The 27,910-nt window shown below is 36.8% G+C and overlaps 2 protein-coding genes across 13 annotated transcripts; one reads left to right on the top strand and one right to left on the bottom strand.

The window, feature by feature from the left end:
* Positions 1-1,316: 1,316 nt before the first annotated feature.
* Positions 1,317-27,883, bottom strand: LOC114538190. 2 transcript variants are annotated; one of them, XM_028559344.1, is made up of 4 exons: positions 27,235-27,883; positions 21,301-21,702; positions 20,775-20,873; positions 1,343-1,757 (listed from the first exon to the last, which is right to left on the bottom strand). In XM_028559344.1, exons 1-4 carry the CDS (start codon positions 27,818-27,820, stop codon positions 1,567-1,569), a joined length of 1,278 nt encoding a protein of 425 aa, XP_028415145.1. In that variant the 5' UTR covers positions 27,821-27,883; the 3' UTR covers positions 1,343-1,566. The 2 variants fall into 2 exon arrangements, with proteins under 2 accessions (XP_028415146.1, XP_028415145.1); XM_028559345.1 differs by lacking the exons at positions 20,775-20,873; positions 21,301-21,702; positions 27,235-27,883 and adding exons at positions 2,249-2,650; positions 2,957-3,550 and having other exon boundaries at positions 1,317-1,688.
* On the top strand, positions 2,664-13,394 carry LOC114538188. Of its 11 annotated transcripts, none has more exons than XM_028559336.1 (8): positions 7,547-7,752; positions 8,115-9,175; positions 9,382-9,622; positions 9,902-11,148; positions 11,239-11,383; positions 11,453-11,896; positions 11,966-12,078; positions 12,191-13,394. In XM_028559336.1, exons 2-6 carry the CDS (start codon positions 8,134-8,136, stop codon positions 11,781-11,783), a joined length of 3,006 nt encoding a protein of 1,001 aa, XP_028415137.1. In that variant the 5' UTR covers positions 7,547-7,752; positions 8,115-8,133; the 3' UTR covers positions 11,784-11,896; positions 11,966-12,078; positions 12,191-13,394. The 11 variants fall into 11 exon arrangements, with proteins under 11 accessions (XP_028415141.1, XP_028415137.1, XP_028415139.1 ...); XM_028559338.1 differs by having other exon boundaries at positions 8,115-8,230; positions 8,438-9,175; positions 11,239-11,896; XM_028559337.1 differs by having other exon boundaries at positions 7,548-7,752; positions 8,115-8,710; positions 8,834-9,175; positions 11,239-11,896.
* Positions 27,884-27,910: the final 27 nt, after the last annotated feature.

Genomic DNA, 27,910 nt, shown 5'->3' on the forward strand with positions numbered 1-27,910 from the left:
AATCGGCTTTCCTTTGTACGTACAAACTTAACTGGGGAAATCTTATTCACATTTTCAATCCATATGGCACGTATTTCAGGATAAATATTCACGTCTGGAAAACTGCATGAATAACAATAATACATATTTTAATTAATAGTTTAGTGAAAAAAATGCAACAGCATAGTGAAAGTTATATAATTAATTGATGTACCACAACCCAGCAAACTTCAAATCAATCATATAATAAAAATAAAATTATACCAAATAATATCTAGGCTAGCTATGTATTGAAATCACATACTTATGTAATAATTGTCATTCTTCAGTTCAAAAAATGCAAAATATACAGAAATACTACCAGTCTTTAAGACTTTTCTAACAAGAGTTTTTGATACAACCTCACCTTTTTAACAATACAAGAAAGACATTACTAACACTTGTAAACGCTAGTCTGAGTGTCCAGTTATTCTGACATGATCTGATATTATATCCCTGAAGTCTGTTTAGTATTTACCAACCACTTACCCACTGCTTCGCAGTTAAAATTATAAAACTGACAAATTCAACTGACAAGATAATAAAACAATGTCCGAAAAAAAAACACTAAAAAATATGGTTAAAAGTTTCTTACCGATATGAGGAAATATTTTCCTTTAACAATAAGTTATGGCATCCAAAAGCGGCAAAAAAACGCGGCATTTTTATGAAAAAATTTTTCAAAAACCTTGGTTAACGTTTCAATACGTGATAAACACTTTGAAAAAACTTAACAAGGCGGGAATTTATACGTATGGGTCAGATAGGTCAGATATCCGAATCATTACAACTGATAATCATTTTGTAGATTAGCCTTGTTCCATCCCTGGCCCGGCTGGCCGCATTGATATTTCAATAACTCGACCAATTTGTCCGTCCAAATTCGAATAATTACGAGTTCCCCGTCCAGACGGGATTCCCGTACAACTTTTACCCGTCTGTGTAGTCAGTTTTAGACGGGAAAGTTAGACGGGAAAATTGGGACAGGAAACTCGTCCGTGACCGGATTCACATTCAGAAAGTTTCCCGTTTAAGATGAGTTTCCCGTCTCTAAAGGCTAGTTTCCACTCAGAAAAATCTCCTTTGGATCGGAACGGACAGGAAAATTTCCTTTGTCGGTGAGTTCTCAGGCGGCGTTTATACAAAGAAAACTCCGATTCAAAGAGAATTTTCCTGAGTGGAAACTAACCTTAAGGGGCTGTTCACATGAGCCCGGTTACCAAGATTTAACGAAATGTAAAATAGACTTTGTGGTATTGAAAAGAGTCTTTGAAACAGAACAATCACATGCTATTTTTAGGACGATAACACTGAACACGATTACCAGAAACGTGTTATTTACTCATTTCAAAAAAATTATATCCTCCCACCCTTGTGGTTGTCATTTTAAAGTTTAAATTTCCTTTGGTTAAAACGTATACAAGTAGTTTCAAGTGTCATATCAGTGTTAACCATTTCACAAACTTCCTGTATTACTAAACTAGATTCTCAAATATGACTAAAATCTAGTTTCAAAGATCCGAAGTTGCTTTATTTAAAATATTCAGTTCAACTTGGTACAAAAACATCGCACGGATCATGAACATATGGCTGTTTCGCACACCTTATTCTGTTTCTATCCTTTCCTTTCCATCTTCTGAAGCTGTTGAGACACTCCGTATCTTTAAGATCTAAAAAATCAATCCTGTACTGACAAAGAAAGCCTAGGAGATCTCTGAGGCCAAGATTAACTTGAGCATGTTTTGGCTCAAGTAACTGTGCTGTGATGCCTAGTTTCCAGTTAAAATCACCTCCCGGCCCCAGACCGTGTACACCTAGGAAGATTCGAAAGTAAATAATCACTGATTAAGTTGTTGCTTCAAGATTAGAGCAATGCTGGATTATGCAATGTTTTGCCGGACCCAAGAACATGGTTGCTAACAAGTTCCAGCATCAGTTGTCAACAACAAACAAAAACTGCTGCAACTTGATAACCCTAAAGTTCATGGAGTAGAAAAGCCCAACATTGTTGATCAATTAGTAAAAACCACAGTGACTATATGGGTACTTCATCTTATCCGGTTGTGTTGTGTCAAACCCAGCCAGTCACACTTCAGATATCTCATCCGCGTACACAAATTCGCCCAGTGGAAGACGGGCTGAACTTGACAATTTAATTACCTCATAAGGTCAAGCTCTCCAATTGCTATCCAGTAATGATAAAGTTACGTAGTTTGTCCACTTAACTCACCTATATGCCAAAAACGACTCAACGTTGGAACGATAATCCTAAAGCCTTTGTTATCGTTGTGTTTTCCCAGAACCAAGCCCATCGATTCGCACCAATCGGCTTGATTATCGGACTTAAAATCTTTCTCGAGGGATTTAAAGTACAACCACGTCGATTGGTTGATACCGTACGCGATCCCACGCACACTTCGGGCAGTGCGCACGATAAACGTGTCCGGATGTGCATTGATCATGTTCTCTCCAGACCATCCGCCAAGCGCGAACTGTATGATGTCAGCATTACGTCGCTTTACCTCGCTTGCATACCACATGACCTTTACGAAGTCTGGTGATAGGACAGTGTCCTCTTCGACGAACAAGATGTCGTGCTTGTACCCAAGCAACCAGCCGTTAAACAAGCTACCTTTTGAGGTCAAGAGAGAGAGTACGTTATGAATGGTAAGTGCTAGATTCTCTTGTGGGTGACAGAAAATGTTACGTCGCCTATAATCATCTCTTTACTATGCTTCATACACACAACTGACACAAGAACACACCTTGAAATTTTAATCGTTGCTTTATGCTTTAATTGGTTGGTATTTGTCATAGTTATTACACATTACAAAACAGATAGTTCGCTGTTTCTTTTTTGTCATAACATGCATTTAAGTCTTGTCGACTAAAACTGAAGCGAGCGCAGACGGTTAAAGCAGAATTATGGCATACATACCAGTGAGAGTTGCGTCAAAGACAGACTTCAGAACAAACCACCAATGACGTTTTAATCTCAAAGCGTAGTTTTTCTCTTTATTGTCCTCTTTAACTTTCCACACGAAGACTTTGCAGAAAGTCACGTTTCGAATTACCTCCAACGTTTGGTTCACGTCTCTCGCGGTAGTCTTTGGTGTGCGATGGAGTACAAACACACATACCGATGATTTGTCGATATCCGCCGAAGCCACACCGATGGACTCGACACACTTTCTAAGATAGGCATAACGATATGATACAAAAAACACCTGCACTCCACGCCATGGTTTGAAGTCCGTCCATTGCGGAGTTTGGAAACGCTCGATCCATTGCGGTAAATCGTCTAGTGGCTTTTGTGCTTGTAGCTTATTTATATCGTTCCTTATATCCTTGACTCCCGCCATAATAGACCGCAGCGCTGTATTGACACTCTGAACTCCTAATTTCATCTCAACAAAATATTGTCCATTTCTTCCTTCGTCTGGGACAAACGTCCACAAAAGGCAGATGATAAACAACAGTAAAGTCACAGAAACGACAAAAACTAAACGCAATTTGAACATCATTTCTTGTCACTCAGCGTAGCCAATCTTATGTCTATGCTAATATTTTGGTGTTCATTGACAGACAACGCATTTCTAAAAAAATTAATTATGATAATAACATACAATTTGTAATTGATATTTGCGAAAGGCTAAAAATTACATTGTTATACAACGCATGGCAGGTGATATTTCCCATTTTTATAACTATTTTAATATATATGCATATAACTGAACATGATAAAGCCTTGCGTAACATAAAAAGAAATTCTTATTTACAGTTTGGAAAAACAAACGTGTTTCAGCGTGAAAATTATAGAATTACTTAAAATTTTCCAGTGCCAAAGTCATATGAAATGAAAGAAATGATGTGTCTGGCTTCTGATTCGTTGATTTAATCTCTCAGATCAGCTGGAAACAAATAAATTTTGCATGGTCCCTTATTTACTCATGCAGCTTGTGGCTGAACTGAATCAATTATTAATCCCTGTCATGCCAGTTGATATTCCTATTTATGCATTGTTATATATGCATTGTTCTGAACTCAATAAAGCCTTGCGTAACACATTTAGTCATTGCATATATGAAAGCACGAAGCCAGCCTAACGATTTAGTCATGCTATATATGCATTCCTTCTGCAAGCTTGACAGTTTGGGTGAATAATTAATGCAGTAGTAATCTTCACACTTCTGTCGATCATTTTGACCAATATGTCGTTCTTAGGCAAATAGTGGGTTTAGATGAACATGTAAAGTTTACGTTACTATCTTAAAAGCTCAAGCGGAGCTAAATTTAACCTTAAAGACAAGGGAGCTTTACTTTTAGGCAGCTGCAAAGTTCTCTTGTCAATCAATTGTGTTTTATATTCTCCGCGGTCGAGCATTTTAGCATTACGTCAGAGCTGTGGTCAGAGAAAGCTTAATTCGATTAGAATAGGAGTACAAGTAGTTAAGAGTAAAATAAGGTTCACAGAAGCAATGTTTGATAATTTTAATAGCTGTTGATGATAAATATTTTAAGTTGTGAACATTTTTAAGTATGGATCTATAGACCTAAAGACCAACACGAGGAAACACTACAGGTGACAAAAGGTCACAAAATGAGGTGCTTTGCCTGTCAAACTGTTGTCTGTCATACCATAGGTAGCCCAACACTTGTGTTCCGCGCGCGTACACGCTACTCAGTGATTAGCATATATTAATTTATCCTAAGGTTGGCAACTTTATCACCAATAATCAATAATATATCACATACATACATGTTAAACTTCGATAAAAACTGAAAAACTACAACAAAATACTGCAAAATTATTAAATGTAAATGAACTTGGATGTATTTTCAAAATTCCGACATAGTTTTCAGCTTCAAAATGTATTGGGAAATACGTAAATTTGTTCATTAAAAATATAGTTTTTGAAAATATATTATCGAAATTTTCTTGTCGATAGGCGGGATCCAATTTACTCTACATTACGTCACCTTCGGAGAAATCCCGAGTCAATCCTATTTATCCTATTGGCCGCTGAAAAGTCGGAAAATTTCCGAAGATTTCTCAATGAGAGAGCAGCCGATAGGATTGACTCCGGATATCTCCGAAGGTGACGTAATATAGAGTAAATTGGATCCCGCCTATCGACAAGAAAATTTTGACAATATATTTTCAAAAACTTTAATTCAAATGAACAAATTTCCGTATTTCCCAATACATTTTGAAGCTAAAAACTATGTCGGAATTTAGAAAATACATCCAAGTTCATTTATATTTATTAATTTTGCAGTATTTTGTGGTAGTTTTTCAGTTTTTATCGAAGTTTGACATGTATGTATGTGATATATTATTGATAATTGGTGATAAAGTTGCCAACCTTAAGATAAATTAATATATGCTAATAACTGAGTAGCGTGTACGCGCGCGGAACACAAGTGTTGGGCTACCTATGGTCATACTTGTAGTATGTATAATTTCTGAGAGCAAACAGAGCAAACATTATTATTATTATTATTATTATTTATTATTATTTTAAAATATTTAAACACGGTAACCTTTCAGTTAGCCTGATTTTCAAAGGGCCGTGTATCACACGCATACAATTAAAAAGAACTAAAATACATTACAGAAATATACAAATATAACTATACATATACATTTGGTGTTTGGTCAAGTGTCGTCAAGAATACGTTTAAATTTTTTAGTACTTATGCCTAATTCTTTCGCTTCATTGGATAAACCATTCCAAAGTGATGCAGCTGAGTAACTGAAACTTTTTTCATGAAATTTGTTTTAGGTTTCCCAAGATCGTAATCGTTATAGTTGCTTCTTAGATTATATCTATCGTTGCTTTTTATTTTGAACATGTTAGAAATTGATGATGGATTTTTTTGATTTCGCATTTTGTGCAGAAAGATTGCTTTGTTGACATTATATCGTTGATTTAAAGGCTTCCAGTCCAATTCCTTTAGGACATCTTCGCTACTAACTTCGTATGTTCTACCAGTTATGACGCGAGCTGCTCTATTTTGCAATTTCTGGAGTCTATTTTTTAAGTATTCACAACAGTTATCCCATACAAGGCTACAATAGTCAAAGTGTGATAACACAATAGCATTATAAATTTTTATTAGAGTTGATTTTGGGACAAACTGTTTTATTCGTCGCATCATTCCTATTCCTCGTGAAGCTTTGGTGAAAATGTGTTGGATTTGATGGCTCCATGAAAGATTTTGGTCAATTATAACACCTAATGTTTTTGATTTTTGGACCTGTTTAATAACTGATTCGCCGAGTTCAATTTTAGGATTTGATATTAGATTTGAAATATAAATTCGTTGTCTTGAGCCAATAATCATATATTCAGTCTTATTTTTATTGAGTGTAAGTTTGTTTGCAAGTAACCATTGATGCACGTTTTCTAAGTCAGTATTTAGGTGTTCTTGTAATTCTTCACTAGTCTTGCCACTGGTTGAAATATTTGTATCATCTGCAAACATGCTTGCCGATGATGAAGTTAGACAATTTGGCAGGTCGTTTATATATAATAGAAACAAAAGTGGTCCAAGGTTAGATCCTTGAGGTATTCCGCATTTAACAGTTCTTGGTTCAGATAATATTTGATCTACCTTGCACATTTGAGTTCTATTAGAAAGATAAGACTGGAACCAGGCGAGCGCGTGACCCCTTATTCCATAGCAATGCATTTTTTTAAATAATATGTTATGGTCAACGCAATCAAACGCCTTCTTAAGATCCAAAAAAATCACTCCATTTAATAAACCCTTGTCCATATTCATTAGCCAGTGGTTTGTATTATTAAGTAGTGAAGTTTGAGTAGAGTGATTTTTCCTAAATCCTGCTTGTTGTTCTACTAGTATTTCATTAGTTTCAAGAAAAATTTCTAGTTGTTCTGTGATAAGTCTGTCAAGTATTTTAGCAACAGAAGATAAAACTGAAATTGGCCTATAATTATCGCAATCAGTTTTGCTTCCAGCTTTATGTACTGGCGAAATAATAGCTGTCTTAAAATCTTCAGGAAATATGCCAGTATTTATAGATGTATTAAAGATTGCTGTTAGTGATGGAGCTATTACTTCGGCAGCATCTCTTAGAAGTTTACCTGATATTCTATCATGTCCTGCTGATATGTTGATTGTAGATAGTAATTTATATGTTTTATCTACTGAAACATTTTGTAATACAAATTGTGCATTGGGAATTGTTATATATGATTCGGGCGTCCTTGAGCTCTGTGGCATATTTTCAGCCAGCCGAAAGGCAGCTTCATTGAAATGTAGGTTTAAGGCGTTTGCAATATCTTTCCTTTCAGTTAAATTTTGGTTTTCATAATGAATTTCAGATATAAGGGTTGTTTTTGACTGTTTGTTTGTAAGATTATTAATTATTTCCCACATTTTCTTTGGGTTATTTTTGCAGCCATTCAACGTATTTGTGAAGTATATAGCTTTTGTATTCTTAATTAGTCTATTTAAATCATTCCGTGCGCTTTTATAAGCGTCATGAGATTGCTTCGAACCAGTTTTAACCGCTTTTTTCTTTAAAAAGTCTCTTCGATGCATTGTTTGTTTAATTTTATCAGTTATCCATGGTGCATATTCGCTTCTAGCTTTTTTTGTTCTCTCTGGGGCGTGAAAGTCTGCAACCGACAGAAATATAGTTTTCCATTTTTCCCACATAATATTTGGATCAAGTATTATATCATAATACGTTTGATCATACAGGTATGTAGAGAGGTCTGACTTAAAGTAACTTAGATTATAGTGTTTGAAATTTCTTGATTTTATAAGTTTTGGTTTTTCACTAGGGGCAGCGATTTTCCGCTGAATATAGATCAAACTGTGATCGCTAATGCCCAAGTGAATGACTCCCGAACCATTAATCAATTCAGGTTTATTTGTGAATGCTAAATCTATTAACGTTTTGCTATCTGATGTAATCCGTGTTGGTTCAGTAATTAATTGCTGAAATTGTAGTATTTGAGTAATTTCGGCAAGCCTGTTTGTTTGAGAATTAGCGTTATTAGAAGCCAGACAAGACCAGTCACAATTATAATCTCCAAGTAAAATTACTTCTTTGTTTTCAGAGTCCATTTGGTTAACTAAATGCTCAAATGCATCGAAAATTTCAAGTGTGGTGTTAGGTGGTTTGTACCAAGAATTAATTATAAATGGCTTGGATTTTGGTTTCGAAATTTCAAGGGTGATTGTCTCAAGACTATCATCACTAAAATCGTCTCTTACTGTAAAATTTATTACGTTTCGTACATATATTGCGACTCCACCGCCATGTCTATTTCTATCTTTCCTTACAACATCGTAGCCTTTAACTTTGATTTCCTGGTCAGACACCGACGAGTCGAGCATAGTTTCATTAATGCTAATTATTTCAAATTGTTGTTTATCCAAGATATACCAAAACTGAATCTTCCTTGGCCACCATTGGCATCTGATTTGACAATGGATAATGTGCAAAAAGTAGTTCCATGTGAACTTTTTAATGTATTGGCTTGGACTTGTGGATTCTCTTCAGAGCCAACTTTAAGTGAGTACGTGCCAATTGAGGGCAAGAACAGTTCCAAACTAACATCAATTGTACAAGACCTTGTGAATTTAGCATCTGGGGGAAGGAATCCTACACCCAAGAGCATAGCACTTGCCATGGCACTTAGACAACTGACAGGTTCAGCCTCAGTAATTTCTCTATTGAGTGGCTTTGGACATTGCATGTCACACTCATTTGTATTGTGCCATGAAACTGCCCTTGCACAGATGAATATATCCAATGATTCTGCTATTCCTCCAGGCTTTGTTAGTGATGTTCCAACTACTCTTGCATGGGATAATGATGATTTCTCAGAAGAAACTAGATCTGGCAAAGAGACAACTCACATCACTGGGGGCATTATCATTCAAAGGGAACAAAGTGCAAGTACTGAGTTACAGAGACGGGATAGCATTCCAAGGTCAAGATCCCTCCCAGCACCATCAATGTTTTTACGAGCAACAAGAGAAAACGACTGGGATCTACATCTCTCAGCAGTTAGATCAATGCTGCCATGGTTTTTCGCAACTGACAGAGTTCACTATGCTAGATATGGTACAGCATACTGGTTGGAGATGCTATGTATTGAAACATCACATCCAGGCAAGACATACAATATTTTACACGGGCCACGGAGTTTCTGCAAAAAAGTTTATTAAACGGCTCTTACACAAGCCATTATATAAGGAATAAAATTTTTTCAGACATGTATGGAAAATTATTGGGGAGGCCAAGCCCCTCCGCAGTCTCTATTTTAGATTGTTATTAAAGGTGCTGCAGTGAAATGTAAACTCTCAACATTTTTTTAGGGGTGACCAATGATATTATAACAAACTGGACATGTCAGCGTCAGACAGCACATGGTTTTTCGTCAACCGCATGTGACCAGGTAATGGAGCAGACCTATAATCGTGATTCAAAAGTGAGGGGAGGTCTGGTTGGATTTACTCTAAATCGGGGTGCAGTGCACAGATGGATAATGTCACAGGCTGACCGTGGTGCCATAACAAGACAGTGTCTCACAATGGCAGATAATTCATCACATACTAGGTAAAAAATTTGTCCTAAAATATAAAAATGCTGAATCACTGTACTTTGACATTTTGGGCAATACAAAGCTCCACTTATCCACCATGTTAAAAATATTGTACAGTAGATAATGATGACCCCATGATTTTTACATCAATACAGACAACAGGTTTGCTTAGTGTACAGGTATACTGTACAGTCAACCAAGGGTTTCTATGCCCCCCGGTAATCGTGGAAAGCACTGGAAGCACTTTTTATTTTAACTGGTTGCTTATACGTAAGTTTAATTTTCCATTGCAGATCACGTAAAGACATGGATGAGACACAAATTAAGCACCATGAGCATGAAGTGGGAAATGTTGTGGAAGTAATCATGAACATGAGCAATCCTTTTGAAGTAGAAGGCAGCATGGTTAATATCGCCAGTGGAAAGGTGGCTCCTGCAAGTGTTTCCAATGACATGATCTCGGCAAAAGATATAGGAGAACAGAAATGTAAGACCTTTATGTCAGAACAATTATTAACAAGTGAACCAGATCTGTTTGCAACGCTTAAAGCAACAAAGCTGAACACATTCTCAACAATGGAAAGAAAAACTAAAGTAAAGACCAGCAAAGGACAAATTGTTGAGTTGAAGAATGACCTTAAGTTTGTATCACGGTTGCTTGCAGTGGGAAAATCAAGAAACATTGACATGAAAGACGTTCTGACCTATAGTCTTCGAAAATTCCCATCACCTATTGCAACTGTTGATGGAAAGCTTGTCAAAACACCCAAATCCAAGTTAATGCATGTTCTCGAGAGTCGTGTAGAAGATCCAGCGATCGAACGCGTACCATCTAATAATGCTTTGATATTGGATGGAATGGCTCTTATCCAGATGATGAAACACATCCCTGATACCTTCGGGAAGTTAGCTGAGATCATACTCCGTAGAATTTTATCGTTAGCATCAAATTCAAAGTCAACAAGAGTTGATTTCGTGTGTGACACATACCCCGACGTTAGTATTAAGAACATGGAAAGGAGTAGTCGTGCTGATGGAGGATCAACAGTCGTTAGGATTCTAGGTGCAGACCAGAAAGTACCACGGCAATTCAAGAAATTCTTGTCGGTTGGAAAGAACAAAGAATCTTTAATTGAGTTCTTCTTTCAGCATCTGAAACACGTTGAAAGGTTGTCAAATTTGATGGGAAATATTGAACTATTTGTCAGTCATGGCAAGATGTGTCATCAATTCTGTACCAACAATCGAGAGGAAGTTCAGATTGAGGAATGCGAAGAACTGTACAGCGACCATGAAGAAGCAGACACACGACTACTACTTCACGCTAAACAAGCTTCAAGAACTCATGGTCATGTCGTCATACGCAGCCCCGACACTGATGTATTCATCTTGCTATTAGGACATAAGTTAGCGATACCAACATCATTGTATTTTGACACAGGGATTGGAAACCAAAGGAGAATATTGGATGTTGCTAAAGTGCATCTAACTCTTGGCTCTGAGCTTTGTGATGCTCTCATTGGCTTTCATGCATTCACAGGTATACAAATTTGAGTGTTGTCGCAAATTTTTTGACCATTTGAAAAATACAAGAAATAGATCTGACGTATTCATTTCTGTGTAATTTAAGGCTGTGACAGTACCAGTGCCTTCTATGGAAAAGGAAAGACAAAGACCTTGAACGCTTTAGAGAAATTTCCAGAATTTCTGTCTACTTTCCAGTCACTTGGATCAACATACGCGGTCTCAACAACGTTGTTTCGAGATATCGAAAAGTATGTCTGTCGTCTATATGGACAGCTTTCTACCGATGATGTTAATCTTGCTCGTTTCAACCTATTCAGCATTGGTCAATACGCAGAGAACACCATGCCATGCACGAAAGACGTTCTTTTACTTCATACAAATCGTGCCTCATATCAATGCCGCATATGGAAAAGTGCACTCCAACCAGTTATGTCACCCCCTCCAATCAGCGAGTTTGGTTGGGAAGTAAATGAAGGTGAAGTCACTATCAAATGGATGACCATGCCGGCAGCTCCTGATGGAATTCTGGAAAACGTTAACTGTGGTTGTAAGTCTGGATGTTCAACAAGACGTTGTGCCTGCCAAAAAGCAGAACTGAAGTGTACTGGTCTTTGTTCCTGTTGCGATTGCACAAATTCGCCCGACTAGAATACAAACGAGAACGATTTATCAGATGATGACGATGACGATGGCTTATTCGAACTTGATAGCGATGACACTGGATTCGAGGGTATATTTGAAGAACAATGATGGTAATGCACGTAAGTATTATCTGCGCAGTGCAGTAGATCAGTATTTATTTACTTATTCGGTATTCTCATTCGGATCAGAATACAGACGAGAACGATTTATCAGATGATGACGATGACGATGGCTTATTCGAACTTGATGGCGATGACACTGGATTCGATGGTATATTTGAAGAACAATGATGGTAATGCACGTAGGTATTATCTGCGCAGTGCAGTAGATCAGTTTTTATTTACCTACTCGGTATTCTCATTCGGATCCACAAGTATTTATATTATCAACACGTACGTCTCTCTCGTGAATAGGGTTAACAGTATGGTAATGGTTGAGAAGCTGAAGCGCACCCTGGCGCAGAAGCAAATCTACAAGAAAAAGTCAGCTAGTGTTGGGCGCGAAAAACCAGGTTGAATTTTTCCTTGTTATTCTAGATTGTTGCTAAATACCAATTTATGACACAATATATGTAATAGTTCAAGGACGAGAAGTAGAACTTTACCAGACAAAAACCAGGACAGCTTATTGTAGATTGTAGAATACAAGCAAACTCGTCTTGAGCGTAGCCCCTTGACCAGCCTTGGCTTTGGCCTTGCACTCATGAAAATCTAGTCTCAAGGAAAAAACATGCATTGCTTTCAATTATAGATACTTATGATGAAATTATAGGTTTTATATTTCTTCCCAATTTATCTTTTTTTATGATGAACTTCGAGTTGGTGCCTGGGACATGTTTTTGTCACAGTTAAAGGTCCTTCGCTGGTGCATTCTGGCTTCGTCGGTTGGAACAGATGGGTTGGAAAAGATGGTTGGAAAAGATTGTTAGAACGAATGGAAAAGTTGGTCCAAATCCAAGATTGATATCCATAGAATATACTTCAGCGATGGATAGAACGCACAATTAAAGAAGTGCCAAACATACCTTGCATAGTTATTCAATAATACATTAAATTTAAAAATTCAATCAGAGGTTTTCCTAGGAGTTTATATAAATAGCCTGGGACAAACTGGGAAACATTGTTGCGCAAAGATATTTGTGATACTATTTTTCTTACCAATGTTTCGTTATGTCATATTGTCTTACCAGCGTCGGCGAACGGAGAGAGAGTGTGGAATTAAATGTTTCCAAATTTGGTAGGAAATATTTTTGCTTTTCGGGAAGCAAATTTTGTTTCTGCATTAAAAGCCAATGTTTCCAGATTTTGGAGACAGGGAAACATTGGAGCAAACATTGAAAATCATGAATATTTTCGCGACAATGTTTCTTGCTGCGTTTGGCCAAGGCTATATTTAAGCGAAATAATTAACTTGTTTCTTGATTGTGTCAGTTGTATGTATATTTATATATTCTCCGTCCTGTTTGATACAGGTGGGTTTTTTACCTCACAAATTTTTATTGAATTAAGATGTTAATAAGTAGAATTATACGTTAAAACGGTATTTTGAAACAATAGCCAATAAATTGAAGTGATTTAGCATATGAGCAAGCAAAATGTACAATGTGTTTTAACAATATTTATTGTGTGTGTATTTATTCGTTAATATTACAAGGTTTGATCTTTATTCCGTGATTTTATTTTGTTATTTTTACACGGGAAATCGGGGAAAACCCACAGGGAAAATCCATTTTTCCTGTCTGCGCGTGCGCAGTGCGAGTTTGGCTGACAAGCGCATGCGTATTTGCTACTAAAACAATGGCGGTTCGAATATTTCGAAGCGCGAATATAGCAAACTTTGGAGGGATTTTTTTCCCATTTGTGCACCTGTTTCACTTGGGGAGCGACGGATTCTGATAAAGTAAGTTTTTATCTATTGATTCATGTGAAAATTATGTAGTTTCACGAGGGGTGCAACGGAATTGCATCTTTTGGATGCTCATCCTACGGCCTATACTGCTTTTGGGTCATTTCTTTCTTTTTTTTTGTGCATGTATGGTCCGCGATCCTGTGTGTTTCTTTTGGTTTCTCGGTGTCGTCTAGTCTTATCACCACTAATATGTTTGCGTTGGTTTTGTTTATCTGTTCTTTCTATCCAGACGTCTCGGTTAATTTCACTGTCGTCGCTTAGAATGTCGAATTGATTTTGTAGATGTAAATCACATTGTTCATCGTTGACTTTAATACCGCTGGGATTTCGTTCTGGGATGTTTTGGGTTTTAGACGTTCTTTTGCAGCTATTTGCGATATTCCATGTTGACTCAGGTTTATGTTGTTCTTGCTCGTTTTGTAGAATTTGACTGTGACTAAGCTGCTTTTTTCGTTTTCTAGGTCTTTCACTTTTTGGTTAAGATCAGACATAACGCATTTATAATTATCGATCTGTTTTTTAAGTTTGTCGTTTTCTTTCTTCAAATTCTCGTTTTGTTTCGCGAGTAACCCTTTTAGAACCGATGATTGTTCATTGTTCGTTAATTTATTCAAGGTTTCGTTCTCTCCTCTGATCATTTTTTCGTTAAATAAGTCGATTCTTGTCTCATTTATTTCGCATGCAAGTTGACTCATCTTTCGTTCGAATTTTGCTTCAAGTTCGTGTACGGCGACACTTAGTTTTTCTAATTTGTCATCTGCCGGACCATTTATGACCTCGCCCCCGCTACTGTTAGTGTTATCGACCAAAGTGTCGTCAGAGTTGTTTGCTTTTTCGATGATATTTATCTCCTCGTTGTTGGTCTGAGCTAAATTTGCGATTATGCGAAGCTGTGTAATAATCTTGTCGCTAGATTTCCCTTTAATTATCAGTGATTTGCTATCGGCATACCATCTGATCACCGCCTCGTTCAATTCAAGCATTTTGCACGAGCCACCAGGCAGGGTCCATCTTGTCTCTGTCTCAGTAACTTTACTCATGAAAGCTTGAAGGCTTTCAAACGAACCATGCCAGCTAAATTTGCCTTTGTGGTTAACTGTTAGATGTTTGGTGGCGTTAATTATCGCATTAGGCTCTTTATTTTCGTTGTTATCCACATCAAATTCACTTTCGTTGTTAGAGCTCTTAATCGACGTGTCAGCCATTTTGAACTAAACGCAATACATTTGTATATACTTAGTTAGTAAGTTTGTATTAAAACACAACCACAGCATATGAGTACAATCTAAATCTTAAAAACTTACCTTTGTAGTTGTTGAACATGGTTCTGAAAGCTCTTTCAATTCGACATTCATATTTTTCAATTTTTCACAAGGGAAGAACGTCGATTCAAACACGAGGCACAAGGACACGAAGAAAAATAAACATTGCACAAAATCACCCCCAAAACCTCCCTAAATGCCAACTGATGTACATAGTTCATCCGTGTAACCCAGGGCTTCTCAGTCAAAATGTTTTGGGTTACTGTAGAAATGCCAACTTCTGTCGCCCAAAACTACGACGAAAAGGAAAAAAAACCATGGCATTTTAAGACTCCGCTGCGCATACGCAGGCGGAGTAATAATCGCGAAACCTAGACTCGGCTACCACAGTAGCCCGAGTAATTATATTTGCAATACCATTTGTTTTCCAGATTTTGAGAACTTTTTTATTGATAAAGACCTTCGCGCAACATGGAAACGAGGCTTATTGTGCCAAAAAGAGTATTTATATTTTTTGCAGTACAAACTACAAAGCTATTCGCCGAGTTATACTTATATCCCGGTTTTTGCCTTTGGTTTACACACTTTTGAATGCCTTTAGGCTTGGTTTCATCGTTGTTATCAAAGTTTTCAGGTGAGGGAGTTTCGCCTTTCAATTGAGGCGTTTTTGTGATGTTTTCATTAATCTTTTTGGCTGCTTTCGTCGGGGAAATATGGAAAAGGCCGACACAAACTTAAGTAAAATTAAAAATTTAGTTTTTTCCAAGGGCTATTACGTCTCTTCCTCTTTTGGCGATACATATTTGGTTCAAAATCTATGTTTTTGTGACAAAAATTATTGAAAAGTCACGGTCGAACAAACCACCATGTTCACATTTCTCATTTGAATTTTTTTATACCAATTTTATCGATCGAAAAGCTGTAATTCGAGCGAACAATGTAATGTTCTGTTCATTGTAAACTCAATAATAACAGTCTTTATTTTATTTTATTATTTTATTTTATTAACTTTTCATATAAAGCAGGAAATGATCGAACACTTTTAAACATAAACATGTCTATTTATAGCTTTTATGACTGGAAAAGGTATTGTTTGAAAGCTAAATAGCTGCATGTCGCCAGTTTCTAGCCATTCGCATTGTGAAAATCGCCTTCTGCAATCTGCATGCACTTATTAAAGTTGCTGTGTTGCTCAATAGAGAAAACGCGGGTGCGGATAGGCGGATGCGGATAGATTCGTGCGGATAATAGTAGCAGTGAGGAAACTTCTCATTTCGAGTTGTCAAAATAGGTAACTAGTCTAACGGCTTTCCTAAACTGGACACAAGTGACGGAGTGATTTGAGATAAGTTGTTGAAGATAAGCCAAAAATGTAATGGTTAGTAACCAACACATAACCAAATATATTTAACAAAAGTAACAAAACCTTGTCAAAACGTGACTTAAGCGGATTATTCTTCCAAACTTATGATTGTTTGATAATAAAACAATTTACCAGCGTTTTCTACCATTACCCGCAAGAATCTACCCACGTTTTCTACTTTATCCGCAAGAATTTACTCGCGTCTTCTACCATTATCCGCAAGAATCTATCCGCATCTGTCTATCCGCACCAGCGTTTTCTACCATACCTTTCTTGGTGGCAATGAATTCCCATCAAGATATTTTTTATGGTCTCTGTAAGAGAACTGTACTTTCAAGACATAGCATGAACTTTTTCTGTCAATTTTAAACTTATTTAACGCCGCGTAAATTATTTCAGAATATTTCCCCTGTGTAGTAGTTTTTAAATCATTTGAATTTCGGTTTTGATTAATGTGTTTCAAGTGTATCAGATGGATATACCTACGATAAAAAAAGCACAAACGAGGTGCTTCAGGAACTTGGACTAGTTCATCGTGGTGACATACTAGCTCTTCACGCATTTGTTGAGAAGGAAATGAGCTCAGAAACAGCAGAAAAGAAAAAAGTTTACTGCAGATAAATTTTCCGCAGAAAGAAGCTAAAAAATGGCAAAAAAAGAGGAAAGTAAATTCTCTACCAGCGAATTTCAACCATAAAACTCGACCACTATAGCCATCTGTCACCATGAATGCAATAGCCAAATGGCTTAAGCTTATCATAGTCGTCGATGTGCCAAATATAGTTTGGCTCTTTAGCACAATATCGTCGCCGTCTTAAGCGATGACGAAATCGAATCTGTACGCCTTCAGGATCAACAACTTTCAGGATTTGGCGAACAACATTTCTTCTTACAACAAGATGATGATCGATTGTTAATTTCTGGTGCATCGCTCTGTAGCCAAGTAAACTCGAGCTTGACGCAAGTTCCATCTCAATGACCCTCAAGATTTCATCAAAATAACTGGGCTCTTTCCTTCTTCGACAACCTCTAGCACGCAAAATTCTTTTAAGCTGTCGAATACTTAACGTATAGCCATGGATATTTACGACAAATCCAAGAATCTCAGTTGCTTGGAAGCACAGGTGAAAATATTTTCAGGCGAAAAGTTCGTTTCGACTGAAGTGTATAACGCCTCGATTTAAGTGTAACACGATGCAGAATATAACACAACCATACATTTTTGCTTGAGATATCAAACTGTATTTGACTTTGTATGTTATGACACCAGAAGCAGCATATTTAATATTTAAGAACTTTAAGTTCAACGTGGTAAGTGGCACCTTAAGTGGCGCCTAAGGGAAAGGAAAGAAGACTGATGGCCCTTCCAAACCACCATAAATTTTATTTCATTTATTTTATCTTAACGTTCTAACGGATCCTAAGGCTCAAATTAGTACAATAACACACCAGCTCTTACACTATATTTTCGCCCGCTGCCGATCGGTAGGAATGGAGACGGTAGAGAGGTTAAGATACCCCGGTTCCGGTGTACGGGTACGGGTAGCGCCATTTTGTTTTCCATTTTTCGCTGATGTCAGCATATTTACCCGTAATATCTACCCGTTTTCCCGTTGTAAACGACGGTCTACACGTAAACAACGAACGGGTAACTACAAAGACAAAGTGGTCAAAGTTTTTTTCATAAAGGACAAATGGAGAAGCGGGTGAGTGTCTTTAACACGTTTAAAATACATTTTACGTATTAATATGGTCTTCATATTGTTCAGGCTTCTCAAAAATGGTTTGCAAACATAATTTATGAACGCCATCTTGATATTTTTGATTTTCAAAACAAACACACGAAATACTATAGTTATAAAAAGTAGGACTTACAATGGAAATGTATAATACATATTTACTTTTATAGTCAGTTCTTACCCGGTGTTGTTCTTACCCGGAATTTAAGAAAATTCTTAAGTTGCAAACCGTACCCGTCTTACCGGTAACGGGTACGTGTAATTCACCCGTACCCGTACACCGGAACCGGGGTATCTTAACCTCTCTGGTATCCGAGCGAAACGATCGGGCTAGGGTAAAACTGTGTTTCTTTGAGTTTGCTGTTTTCGGCGCAGATAATAACTCTACGAACCATGCTATTTAACGGTACCTCTTCCATCCCGTGATCAACTGTCACACGTGAGTTACTGACGCGAAACCGTGGAATAAACAATACGAACATCAAAGTACACACACAAAGAAAGGAAATACCTGTACGTGTGGCGATCATTAATGAATTTACCTCTTACCCCAAACACCTATTCAACGACGAAAAGGCTGTAAAAAGAACTTTGCTTAACCCTGCAAAAAACAAAACTAACAAAAAAACCCAGCGAGATTAATAAGACGCTTCTCCGGTATAGTTCACCAAAAATCGTGAAGCTGTTAGGGAAAGGGGAGGGATGGGTCACGCAAGCAACTAACAAACTAGATCAGGCAAACTGAGCTCGAATTTACACTCACCGGAGGGGCCAAGTAACCGACCGGACCAGCGTCCTAAGACCTGAGACACTACGATACGAAGACCCGTATAACATTAACTTTCTTTATTATTTAATAATAATAAATACATTTATTAACTTTGCCAGGTACAAACAAATTAACATAAATAAATGACACAAACAACTTGCAGTGAAACGCAACAGCTTTTACCAATTACTGCGCTCCCTAATTTTAAACAGATATACCAGTATATGTACAAAGAAAATTTCGCAAACTACTCAACTGAAACTAAAAACAACATGTTATCGGTCTAGTCAGGTCTCCTCATGCTTGATTGCATTTTAAGCAAGTTGATTGCCACGTTCGTGGATCGTCAATATCATAACTTTTATTTAATGCTACTTTGTAATAATCTAATTGCTCCGTTTTAAATTCCTTTAGAGTCATCGTTGGATTAATCTTTAGGACTTTTGAGAGAGCATTCCAGACTCGACTTGATCTTATTATACAAAGGATTTTTGGTAGGTAAGATCAAGTCAAGTCTGGAACGCTCTCTCAAAAGTCTTGAATTAATATTAATAAATTAAATGGCACTTCCAAACCACCGTAGCCCAGTGAAATGAATATTTTGAAATTTCATCGAAAGATCATACAGACCGTTCACTGCTGCGCTTTCTTGTCCCTGTTTGGATGCGCATGCGCGAAACTCCAGCAAGTGTTTTTGCACTTTTTAATGAGAAACAGCATTCTTAAGCCTAAAAAAATGCAATTTAAAAGACAAGAGCCTTTTGATCTTCGCTTTGTCAACAATTTTTATTACTCTATCCGACATTGCTTCGTTTTGATCAAATATGACTGTAGTGATACCCATTAAAACAACAAAATCAGGAAATACAACTATGAGGAGTGGGATTAGGAGGTAAAATTACCAAGTTTGGCTGCAAAATATTGTAAAGTACAGAAAATATAGGCCAAACTTGGCAATTATACTCATTTCGGTATGCTCTTTTTAACTGTGGTTCGAATTTCAAAAGTAAATCGGCATGCGGTTTTCATGCCGACACGCCATCTCACCAAAGTTCTTACGCTTTAATTTCTTTGATGAATTGATGTATTTACTTTTTTAGTGAAAAAACATTCACTTACCATTAAGTTTTAAAATTTAAGGTTCAACACGACGAACTCGCCCGCCATTTTTTAAAAAAAATCATTTTTCACCTCTCCTCTGTGGCACCGATCCTCGGCGGTGCGTGCGCATGTCATGGTAACCCGGATGTAAGAAGCGATTTGGTAGAATTGTATTTTTTAACTCGATTAAAATATTAGTATATGTAGTTAAGTGTAAAATAACATTCACAGAGGCAATGTTTCAGCCGGAGCTGGAGCTGGAGCGAGCTTCCAACGCAAAATCACAGTTCACACTTACAACGCTGATCGACAGGATAAGGGTCAGCCCTCCCTTGAGGTTGTCATTTTTAAGTAAGTTTCAACTAAGATAAATAGTCTCAAATAAGGTAAAAAGTTTCAACTATAAGGTAAAAACGTATACAATCTAGATAGTTTTGAGTGTCATATCAGTGTTAACCATTTCACAAACTTCCCGTATTCTGGACTCAAATCATAAAGAAATATTTGGTTTTTTCCTACATGCATGTGATCAATTAGAGTGTTCAACTTTGAACCTTCCTCGCAAAACCTCATTGAAAGCAAACCTTCCTCCGGGTAGTACCCGCGTACCCGCAGCTTGTTTACAACTCTGTATGACTAAAATCTAGTTTCTATTTAAAATATTTCAACTTGGTACAAAAACATCGCACGGATCATGAACATATGGCTGTTTCGCACACATTATTCTGTTTCTATCCTTTCCTTTCCATCTTCTGAAGCTGTTGAGACACTCCGTGTCTTTAAGATTCCAAAAATCAACCCTGTACTGACAAAGAAAGCCTAGGAGATCTCTGAGGCCAAGATTAACTTGAGCATGTTTTGGTTCAAGTAACCTGCTTGCATACGCCCAGTTAGGTTGTGCTGTGATGCCTCGTTGCCAGTTAAAATCACCTCCCGGCCCCAGACCGTGTACACCTAGGAAGATTCGAGAGTAAATAATCACTGATTAAGCAGCTGAAGTTGTTGCTTTAAGATGTGAGCAATGCTGGATAATACAATGTTTTGCCGGGCCCAAGAACATAGTTATTAACAAGTTGCAGCATCTTGCCAACTTGATAACCTTAAAGTTCATGGAGTAGAGAAGCACAACATTACTCGGTCATGTTTTCATCAAAGTTGTTTAATTAGTAAAAACCTCTGTGGCTATAGGAACTTCATCTTATCCAGTTGTGTTGTGTCAAACCCAGCCAATCACACTCCAGATATCTTATCCGCGTACACAAATTTGCCCAGTGGAAGACGGGCTGAACTGGACAAGCTTAATTACCTCACAAGGCCAAGCTCTCCAATTGCTATCCAGTAAAGATAAAGTTATACAGTATAGTTTGTCCGCTTAACTTACCTATATGCCAAAAACGACTCAACGTTGGAACGATAATCCTAAACCCTTTTTTATCGTTGTGTTTTCCCAGAACCCAGCCCATCGATTCGCACCAATCGGCTTGATTATCGGATTTAAAATCTTTCTCGAGGGTTTTAAAGTACAACCACGTCGATTGGTTGATACCGTACGCGATCCCACGCATACTTCGCGCGGTGCGCACGATAAACGTGTCCGGATGTGCATTGATCATGTTCTCTCCAGACCATCCGCCAAGCGCGAACTGTATGATGTCAGCATTACGTCGCTTCACCTCGCTTGCATACCACATAACCTTTACGAAGTCTGGTGATAGGACAGTGTCCTCTTCGAGGAACAAGATATCGTGCTTGTACCCAAGCAACCAGCCGTTAAACGAGCTTCCTTTTGAGGTCAAGAGAGAGGGCGTTATGAATGGTAAGTGCTGGGTGACAGAAAATGTTACGCATATTACTAGAAATACATGCATGCAGCAGCCCCTCCCATTTCAAACGAAGCAAATTTTCTCCTGAGCTAGCCAGACCTCAATATAATGGCTGATGTTTCACATTTTTTGGAAACAAACAAAATCGTAAAGGTGAAATGAAATCACCGTTTACCTGCTGCAGGCGTTGCATGCAGTAATAGTCATATGGACATAGTTAATACTTCACTATAGCCAAACCTTCAAAACAGGAAAAATTTATATCCCCAAACACTAAACGTCGAATTATGTTTTCCGGTTATTTAAATCATGCGGTGATTGCAGTCGACTCTATCACAGAGGAGAGATCAATGACAGAGGCTTGACTCTTCCGATTTAATGTTGAAAGAGGCTCGACTCTTCCGATTTAATTAGGGAGATTTAGCATGAGGACGTGAACGTCAAAGATGACGTGAAATTGGCGAATAAATGGCGTGGCATGTGCATATTTGGGTGCATCGCGCCATTTATTCATCATTTTCACGAGTGATATTGAAACAGTGCATTGAAACGAGTGTCCCCGAGTTTTGCCAAATATCACGTCATTTCCACGCGCCACGCAACCACCCGATTCCCTTCTGGTAAGCTCCTTCGGCCAAATTTCAATACAAAAGTATAAAGAAAACGCTGTTCGAAAGGTGAAAAATTGATTTTTTTCTGAAACTGGATCGGATTGTTTTTATTTTTGGACTAAAATCTTGGAGATTAACGGTATGTTGTTTGTTTTGTTGGGTTTAAGTGTTCGTGTTGTTTTTAAAAGCAATATTAAAATCCTATTTTGTATAAAAGTGCAATCTGATTTGCCTTGTCGACTGCCATATTCACCCGAATTGTCAAATTGTGTTTGCAAAAGTAAAACGTTGTCAGAGCTGCTTTTTTATTGTTTGTCAACTACAGGCAGAGTGTTTGCATATTTGTAGAATAACAATATAGGACGAATTTCAAAGAATACTTCTAAATTCGCGTTTTAATTTTAAAAAATATCGACAAAATACATTGCAAGACATTTCGAGTTTTTGGCGTTATATAGCTTTAGGTCGCAGATGATATCAGTTTTTTAATAATTAGTACCATTTGATGATACAAACATTCACTGAAAACATTCATAATTATGTATCTTTACTTCTCAAGCAAAGTTGCTGTTCCATTACATACTTTTTCATTCATTTTTCAAACTTTTTTGATCAAATTTTCACCAAGCACATTATGTCTGGGCTTTCTAAAGAAAATATATTTTAGCGTTTAACTTACACTACAAAAAAACGTCAAAGCGGTTAAATTTTTTAAATTGCATTTTTTTAATGGCAAAAATTCCATTTTTCCTAATTAAAAATGTGCTCGGAGACGGAGCTTATCAGAAGGGAACCGGGTGTAAACGCTTACTAGCGCGTGCGAGTAAAAAAGTGGGGACGCTCCACTGTGAATCTATAAAAGCTTCGAAGTGATATTTGTTATATCAAATCTCCGAATTACACTTTAAAGAACTCTTCTTGAAGTTAAAACGATGATTTAAAGCCTTAAATAGTCGGTTAGGTCTTCGCAAAAACGATATACAAATTCATAAAATGCATTCTTAAATCTTAATTCATTTAAACACGAAATAAACAAAGTAGACACCTAACAATTCAAAAATTTTAAGTACGAGTTGTTCACCGTTTAACTTTAAGCGCTTAACATTTCCAGTTCTGATCATATTTTAATATATTTATATATTTGGTGTTTATATAATTTCATTTGATTGTTTTCATTTCATATTGTTTTTATTCATATTAATTTCATTTCATATTGTTTTTACGAGACATTTTTAAAAAAACAGTTTGCAAAATGACAGCTAAATTGCTGACGTTTTTCATTGAAATACAAACATTTTTTCTTAGCCAATGAGCAAGTTGCTAATCACCAGTTCTTAGGGGCTGATTACATGGAGTGTTTTTTTTTCAAACCGGGGCGAAAATATTTTTCAATTACATGGCAAGTTTCAGCCCGGGCTGTGTTTATAACACGTCAGAATTATTTTAAAACCAGGCTGAAATTCCAGCCCGGGCTGAGTTTGTAATATGATTGAAGCTCTACACCACAATAACCAATCAGATTTAGTATTTCAGTGTAACTATCCAATCAAATTACAGGGGAACATTGTCCCCTTTTGACAAAATTCTATTATTTTGAATTTTATATGCCCCGCAGAGCTTGTGATTACAAATTGCACTCCCGCTTCGCGGTCGTTCGATTTTGTAATCACGCGTTTGATTTCACACCAAATTGCACTCAACTCAGTGCAATTACCATTAATAATTGGATGTTATTTGTCATAGTTATTACACAGTAGGGTAATGCAGGGCAAAACGAGACGCAGTCCGACCATCATAAAAAGGCAAAAAAGCATATTTAAATATGTAGTTAAAGCGTCTGTGTGTGGGGATGTATACGTCTGTCGTTAATCTTCGGCGATCGTCGGATGAACAAAGATAATAGACATGTACTGTTCGCGCGTTCGTCAATATTTCCGGAAACTTTCGTTTGTTCTTTTGTGAATGTTTATCAGAATTTCATTCAAAGGGCTGCTTTGAGTTTTGGCAAGACTATATATAAAAGTCAAGGTAAAGTCAACGTTGCATTATTTGGGTCAATTTTTGTCATTCAATCGCTCTTTTGTCCACTACTGTGGTCGAGCAATTTTGAGTGTACAAATCTTTATTACTACGTGGCTTGTTTGCAAGTTTCATTGACCATATTTTATCACTGTGGTATAAATCAGTCCGAAAATCAGTCGACATTGAATGCCACCATTCATCATTGATATAAACGTGTATTGCTGAGTAGTAGTTACCAGGAAGGTATGTCCTAGGACCTGGATTTTTCTCCAAATTATTTAAAAGTCTCAGTAATAATGGCACATAAACATTGTGATAGTATATAATTTAAATATACTATAACCATAAACCCAATTCACTGTTCTTTTGACTCTTAATAATCAATTGGTTCTTGAGATATGGCAAGCAAAAAACGTTGCTGTTGTAAATGTATTAAAATTAGACCTTGTCATTTTGCAGGTATTGAAATTGAAAGCAGCTATTGTGGAGGTATAAATAAAACAACAGCCATTCTGATGATATATTCAAACGAAATATTAGTTTAAGGTTACTAATATGGACGTCATTATTGAAGTTCATCACTCCAGGATTGGTTCACATCAAAATTTCCTAAGCTGTTGAAACTCTGCCATCTGAAAGGCAAGCTTTGGAATAAAATACTGTTAATGTTTTATAGTAAAGTATTTTATTTGCCTTATCTCATGAACCAATTGATTAAGAGTCAAAAGAACAGTGAATTGTGGTTATGGTATGTTCAAATTATATACTATCACAATGTTTTATGTGCCATTATTACTGAGATTTGCTGAGATGTTATCTGTAAGCAACATTGCAAACCAGCTGTACCTTTCTACTGGATCTATGAAATCACACTATCATCTTCAGTTATAATGGTGATACCGTATTTTCAATAAACTTTGGCAAACAGGCCATATAATCTTACTGGAGCAATAACCTTTCTAACATTTATTAACTATATAACATTCATTTGACCAACAAAAAACCAATGTTGTATGTAACAAAGACATGCTGATAATCAAGGGACATCAAAACAAAATAATTTGAAAATGTCTGAAATCTTCTCTCCTTCTAAACTAAGCTTTATGTTATCACAGTATGTGTGCCACCATCCGAGAACCTTACTCTCTTTTTTTTGTTCTCTCCACCCATTCTGCTTAAAAAATATGCGTTCCCTATATGTTGTAAATATACTTTTATATATGTTTTGATTTGTCTTAAAATGTATTTAATGAAAATAAAATATTATAATATATAGATTGTGTAAAAAATTTGACTTTGTTATAACTGTATTCAAGTAGCTAAGTATAGGGCATTTTTGTCACTGTGTATGGCATTAAAACGTAAGACTAAGCATCAGTTTATATTTACTTGCCACTATAGCAGCCTGTCATTTGACATTGAATACAAGATAGCTTTATTGCAGTTAATGTTTTACAGGCTACCCACATGTACATATTGCATACCTATTTTTTATTATTGGCATGCTAAACAGACTCCAATCAACCAATATAGTAAAAAAACAGGATTTTCAGGCAATATTGTGGCATTTATTTAAGAAACAAGACCTGTGGTAAAGTCTCATTTTGCCCTAACCTAGGGGCAAAATGAGACAAGTATTAAATATACAGAATTTGTTTTAAAATTTGAATGTATTTTAATTGTAGGATATAAGTACAGTTAAAAATACATTGAAAGTAAATAGTTTTATCAGTAGTCATAGCAAATGTGACATATTACAGTTCGGATGGCACAGAACACCAACAATCTTTATGGTACCATTTTTTTACATTTATAACACTGACCCCAATTTTCTCCAGGCAATGACTGAGACCAAAATCCATCACACATAGAACATTGTGAAAATTCTACAATAACTATGCAAATAACATTTTCAGTTCTTGACAATTTCTTGTATCAGACTAACCACTTTGCCTGGTCGGTCTTGCGCTTGCCTTTTCGAACCATTCTAAACAGATTAATAGGTCTATCTTTACCTTGTCAACTGATAGCTCAACTATGAAATACTAAATTTGTATGTACCATTGTACCAACTAACCACATATTATCATTTCTTCATTGAGATAAAATCTACAGTAATTTTTTTATTAATATGAATTGTTTGAGCAATGACGCACATATGTAGGGTTGAAAGATGGTATTATAAATACTTATTATATTATTGCATTAAATACCACTTTGAGACACTAAAATACATGCTGCAATATTCCTAGGTTATTTCATACCACGCAAAATTACAACAAATAATGGTAATACCCAAAGAACAATGCCCAAGTGAGACAGTTAACTGTGTGTCTCATTTAGCCCCACAGCACGTGGGGGGATTCAAAGGCTCAAAATAATAAAAATTGAGACCAACATGAGCAAAAACCCCTTTTATTAAATATGATTATTATTATTATTTATTGTTTTTTATACAAAACAAATGTGGTATATTTCTTAACTGCGGTAACATAAACTATCTAAATATGTTAAGTAAATTACATACCTCAATTTCGAGACGCCAACTTCGGCGCAATCGTGAAGAATTGATGCTGCAAAATAGCTATGAACCTCAAACCACGTTAAATAACTTCGAAAAATGCTTGTTGATGACCCTGCGATGTTTCTAATTAAAAATCTGCGGTAATACACCGAAAATTAACATTTTTGCCTCAATGTCTCATTACTCTCATTTAGCCCCTCTGTCTCGTTTTGCCCCGCATTTTCCTGCACAACAGATAGTTCGCTGTTTGTTTTTTGTCATAACATGCATTTAAGTCTTGTCGACTAAAACTGAAGCGAGCGCAGACGGTTAAAGCAGAATTATGGCATACATACCAGTGAGAGTTGCGTCAAAGACAGACTCCAGAACAAACCACCAATGACGTTTTAATCTCAAAGCGTAGTTTTTCTCTTTATTGTCCTCTTTAACTTTCCACACGAAGACTTTGCAGAAAGTCACGTTTCGAATTACCTCCAACGTTTGGTTCACGTCTCTCGCGGTGGTCTTTGGTGTGCGATGGAGTACAAACAAACATACCGATGATTTGTCGATATCCGCCGAAGCCACACGGATGGACTCGACACACTTTTTAAGATAGGCATAACGATATGATACAAAAAATACCTGCACTCCACGCCATGGTTTGAAGTCCGTCCATTGCGGAGTTTGGAAACGCTCGATCCATTGTGGTAAATCTAGTGGCTTTTGTGCTTGTAGCTTATATACATCGTTCTTTATATCCTTGACTTCAGCCATAATAGACTGCAGCGCTGTATTGACACTCTGAACTCCTAATTTCATCCCAAAATATTGTCCATTTCTTCCTGATTTATCTTCTGCGACAAACGTCAAAAAAAAGCCGATGGTAAGCAACAGTAAAGTCACAAGAACGACCAAAACGAAACGCATTTTGAACATCATTTTGAACCGTAGGCAGTCACTTCACTAAAGTTCACTTGCCACCAGCAGGTCCAGCACAGCGTGCCTCGGCCCATTCTTACGCGCGACCTA

The sequence above is a fragment of the Dendronephthya gigantea genome, unplaced genomic scaffold (assembly GCF_004324835.1).
Source record: "Dendronephthya gigantea isolate DGI-Jeju-01 unplaced genomic scaffold, DenGig_1.0 000177F, whole genome shotgun sequence".
Lineage (NCBI taxonomy): Eukaryota > Metazoa > Cnidaria > Anthozoa > Malacalcyonacea > Nephtheidae > Dendronephthya > Dendronephthya gigantea.

What these genes read in the sequence shown, in the direction of transcription:
- LOC114538190 (XM_028559344.1), bottom strand. Translation starts at nt 27,820, where the DNA reads ATGATGTTCAAAATGCGTTTCGTTTTGGTCGTTCTTGTGACTTTACTG. An exon ending in CTTTGACGCAACTCTCACTG is followed by an intron (nt 21,703 to 27,234) that starts GTATGTATGCCA and finishes TGACCTCAAAAG; the next exon opens with GAAGCTCGTTTAACGGCTGG. An exon ending in CAGGTTACTTGAACCAAAAC is followed by an intron (nt 1,758 to 20,774) that starts ATGCTCAAGTTA and finishes TTGAGCCAAAAC; the next exon opens with ATGCTCAAGTTAATCTTGGC.
- LOC114538188 (XM_028559334.1), top strand. Translation starts at nt 8,134, where the DNA reads ATGCTCAAATGCATCGAAAATTTCAAGTGTGGTGTTAGGTGGTTTGTA. An exon ending in TATTGAAACATCACATCCAG is followed by an intron (nt 9,176 to 9,381) that starts GCAAGACATACA and finishes ACATTTTTTTAG; the next exon opens with GGGTGACCAATGATATTATA. An exon ending in GATAATTCATCACATACTAG is followed by an intron (nt 9,623 to 9,901) that starts GTAAAAAATTTG and finishes TTTCCATTGCAG; the next exon opens with ATCACGTAAAGACATGGATG.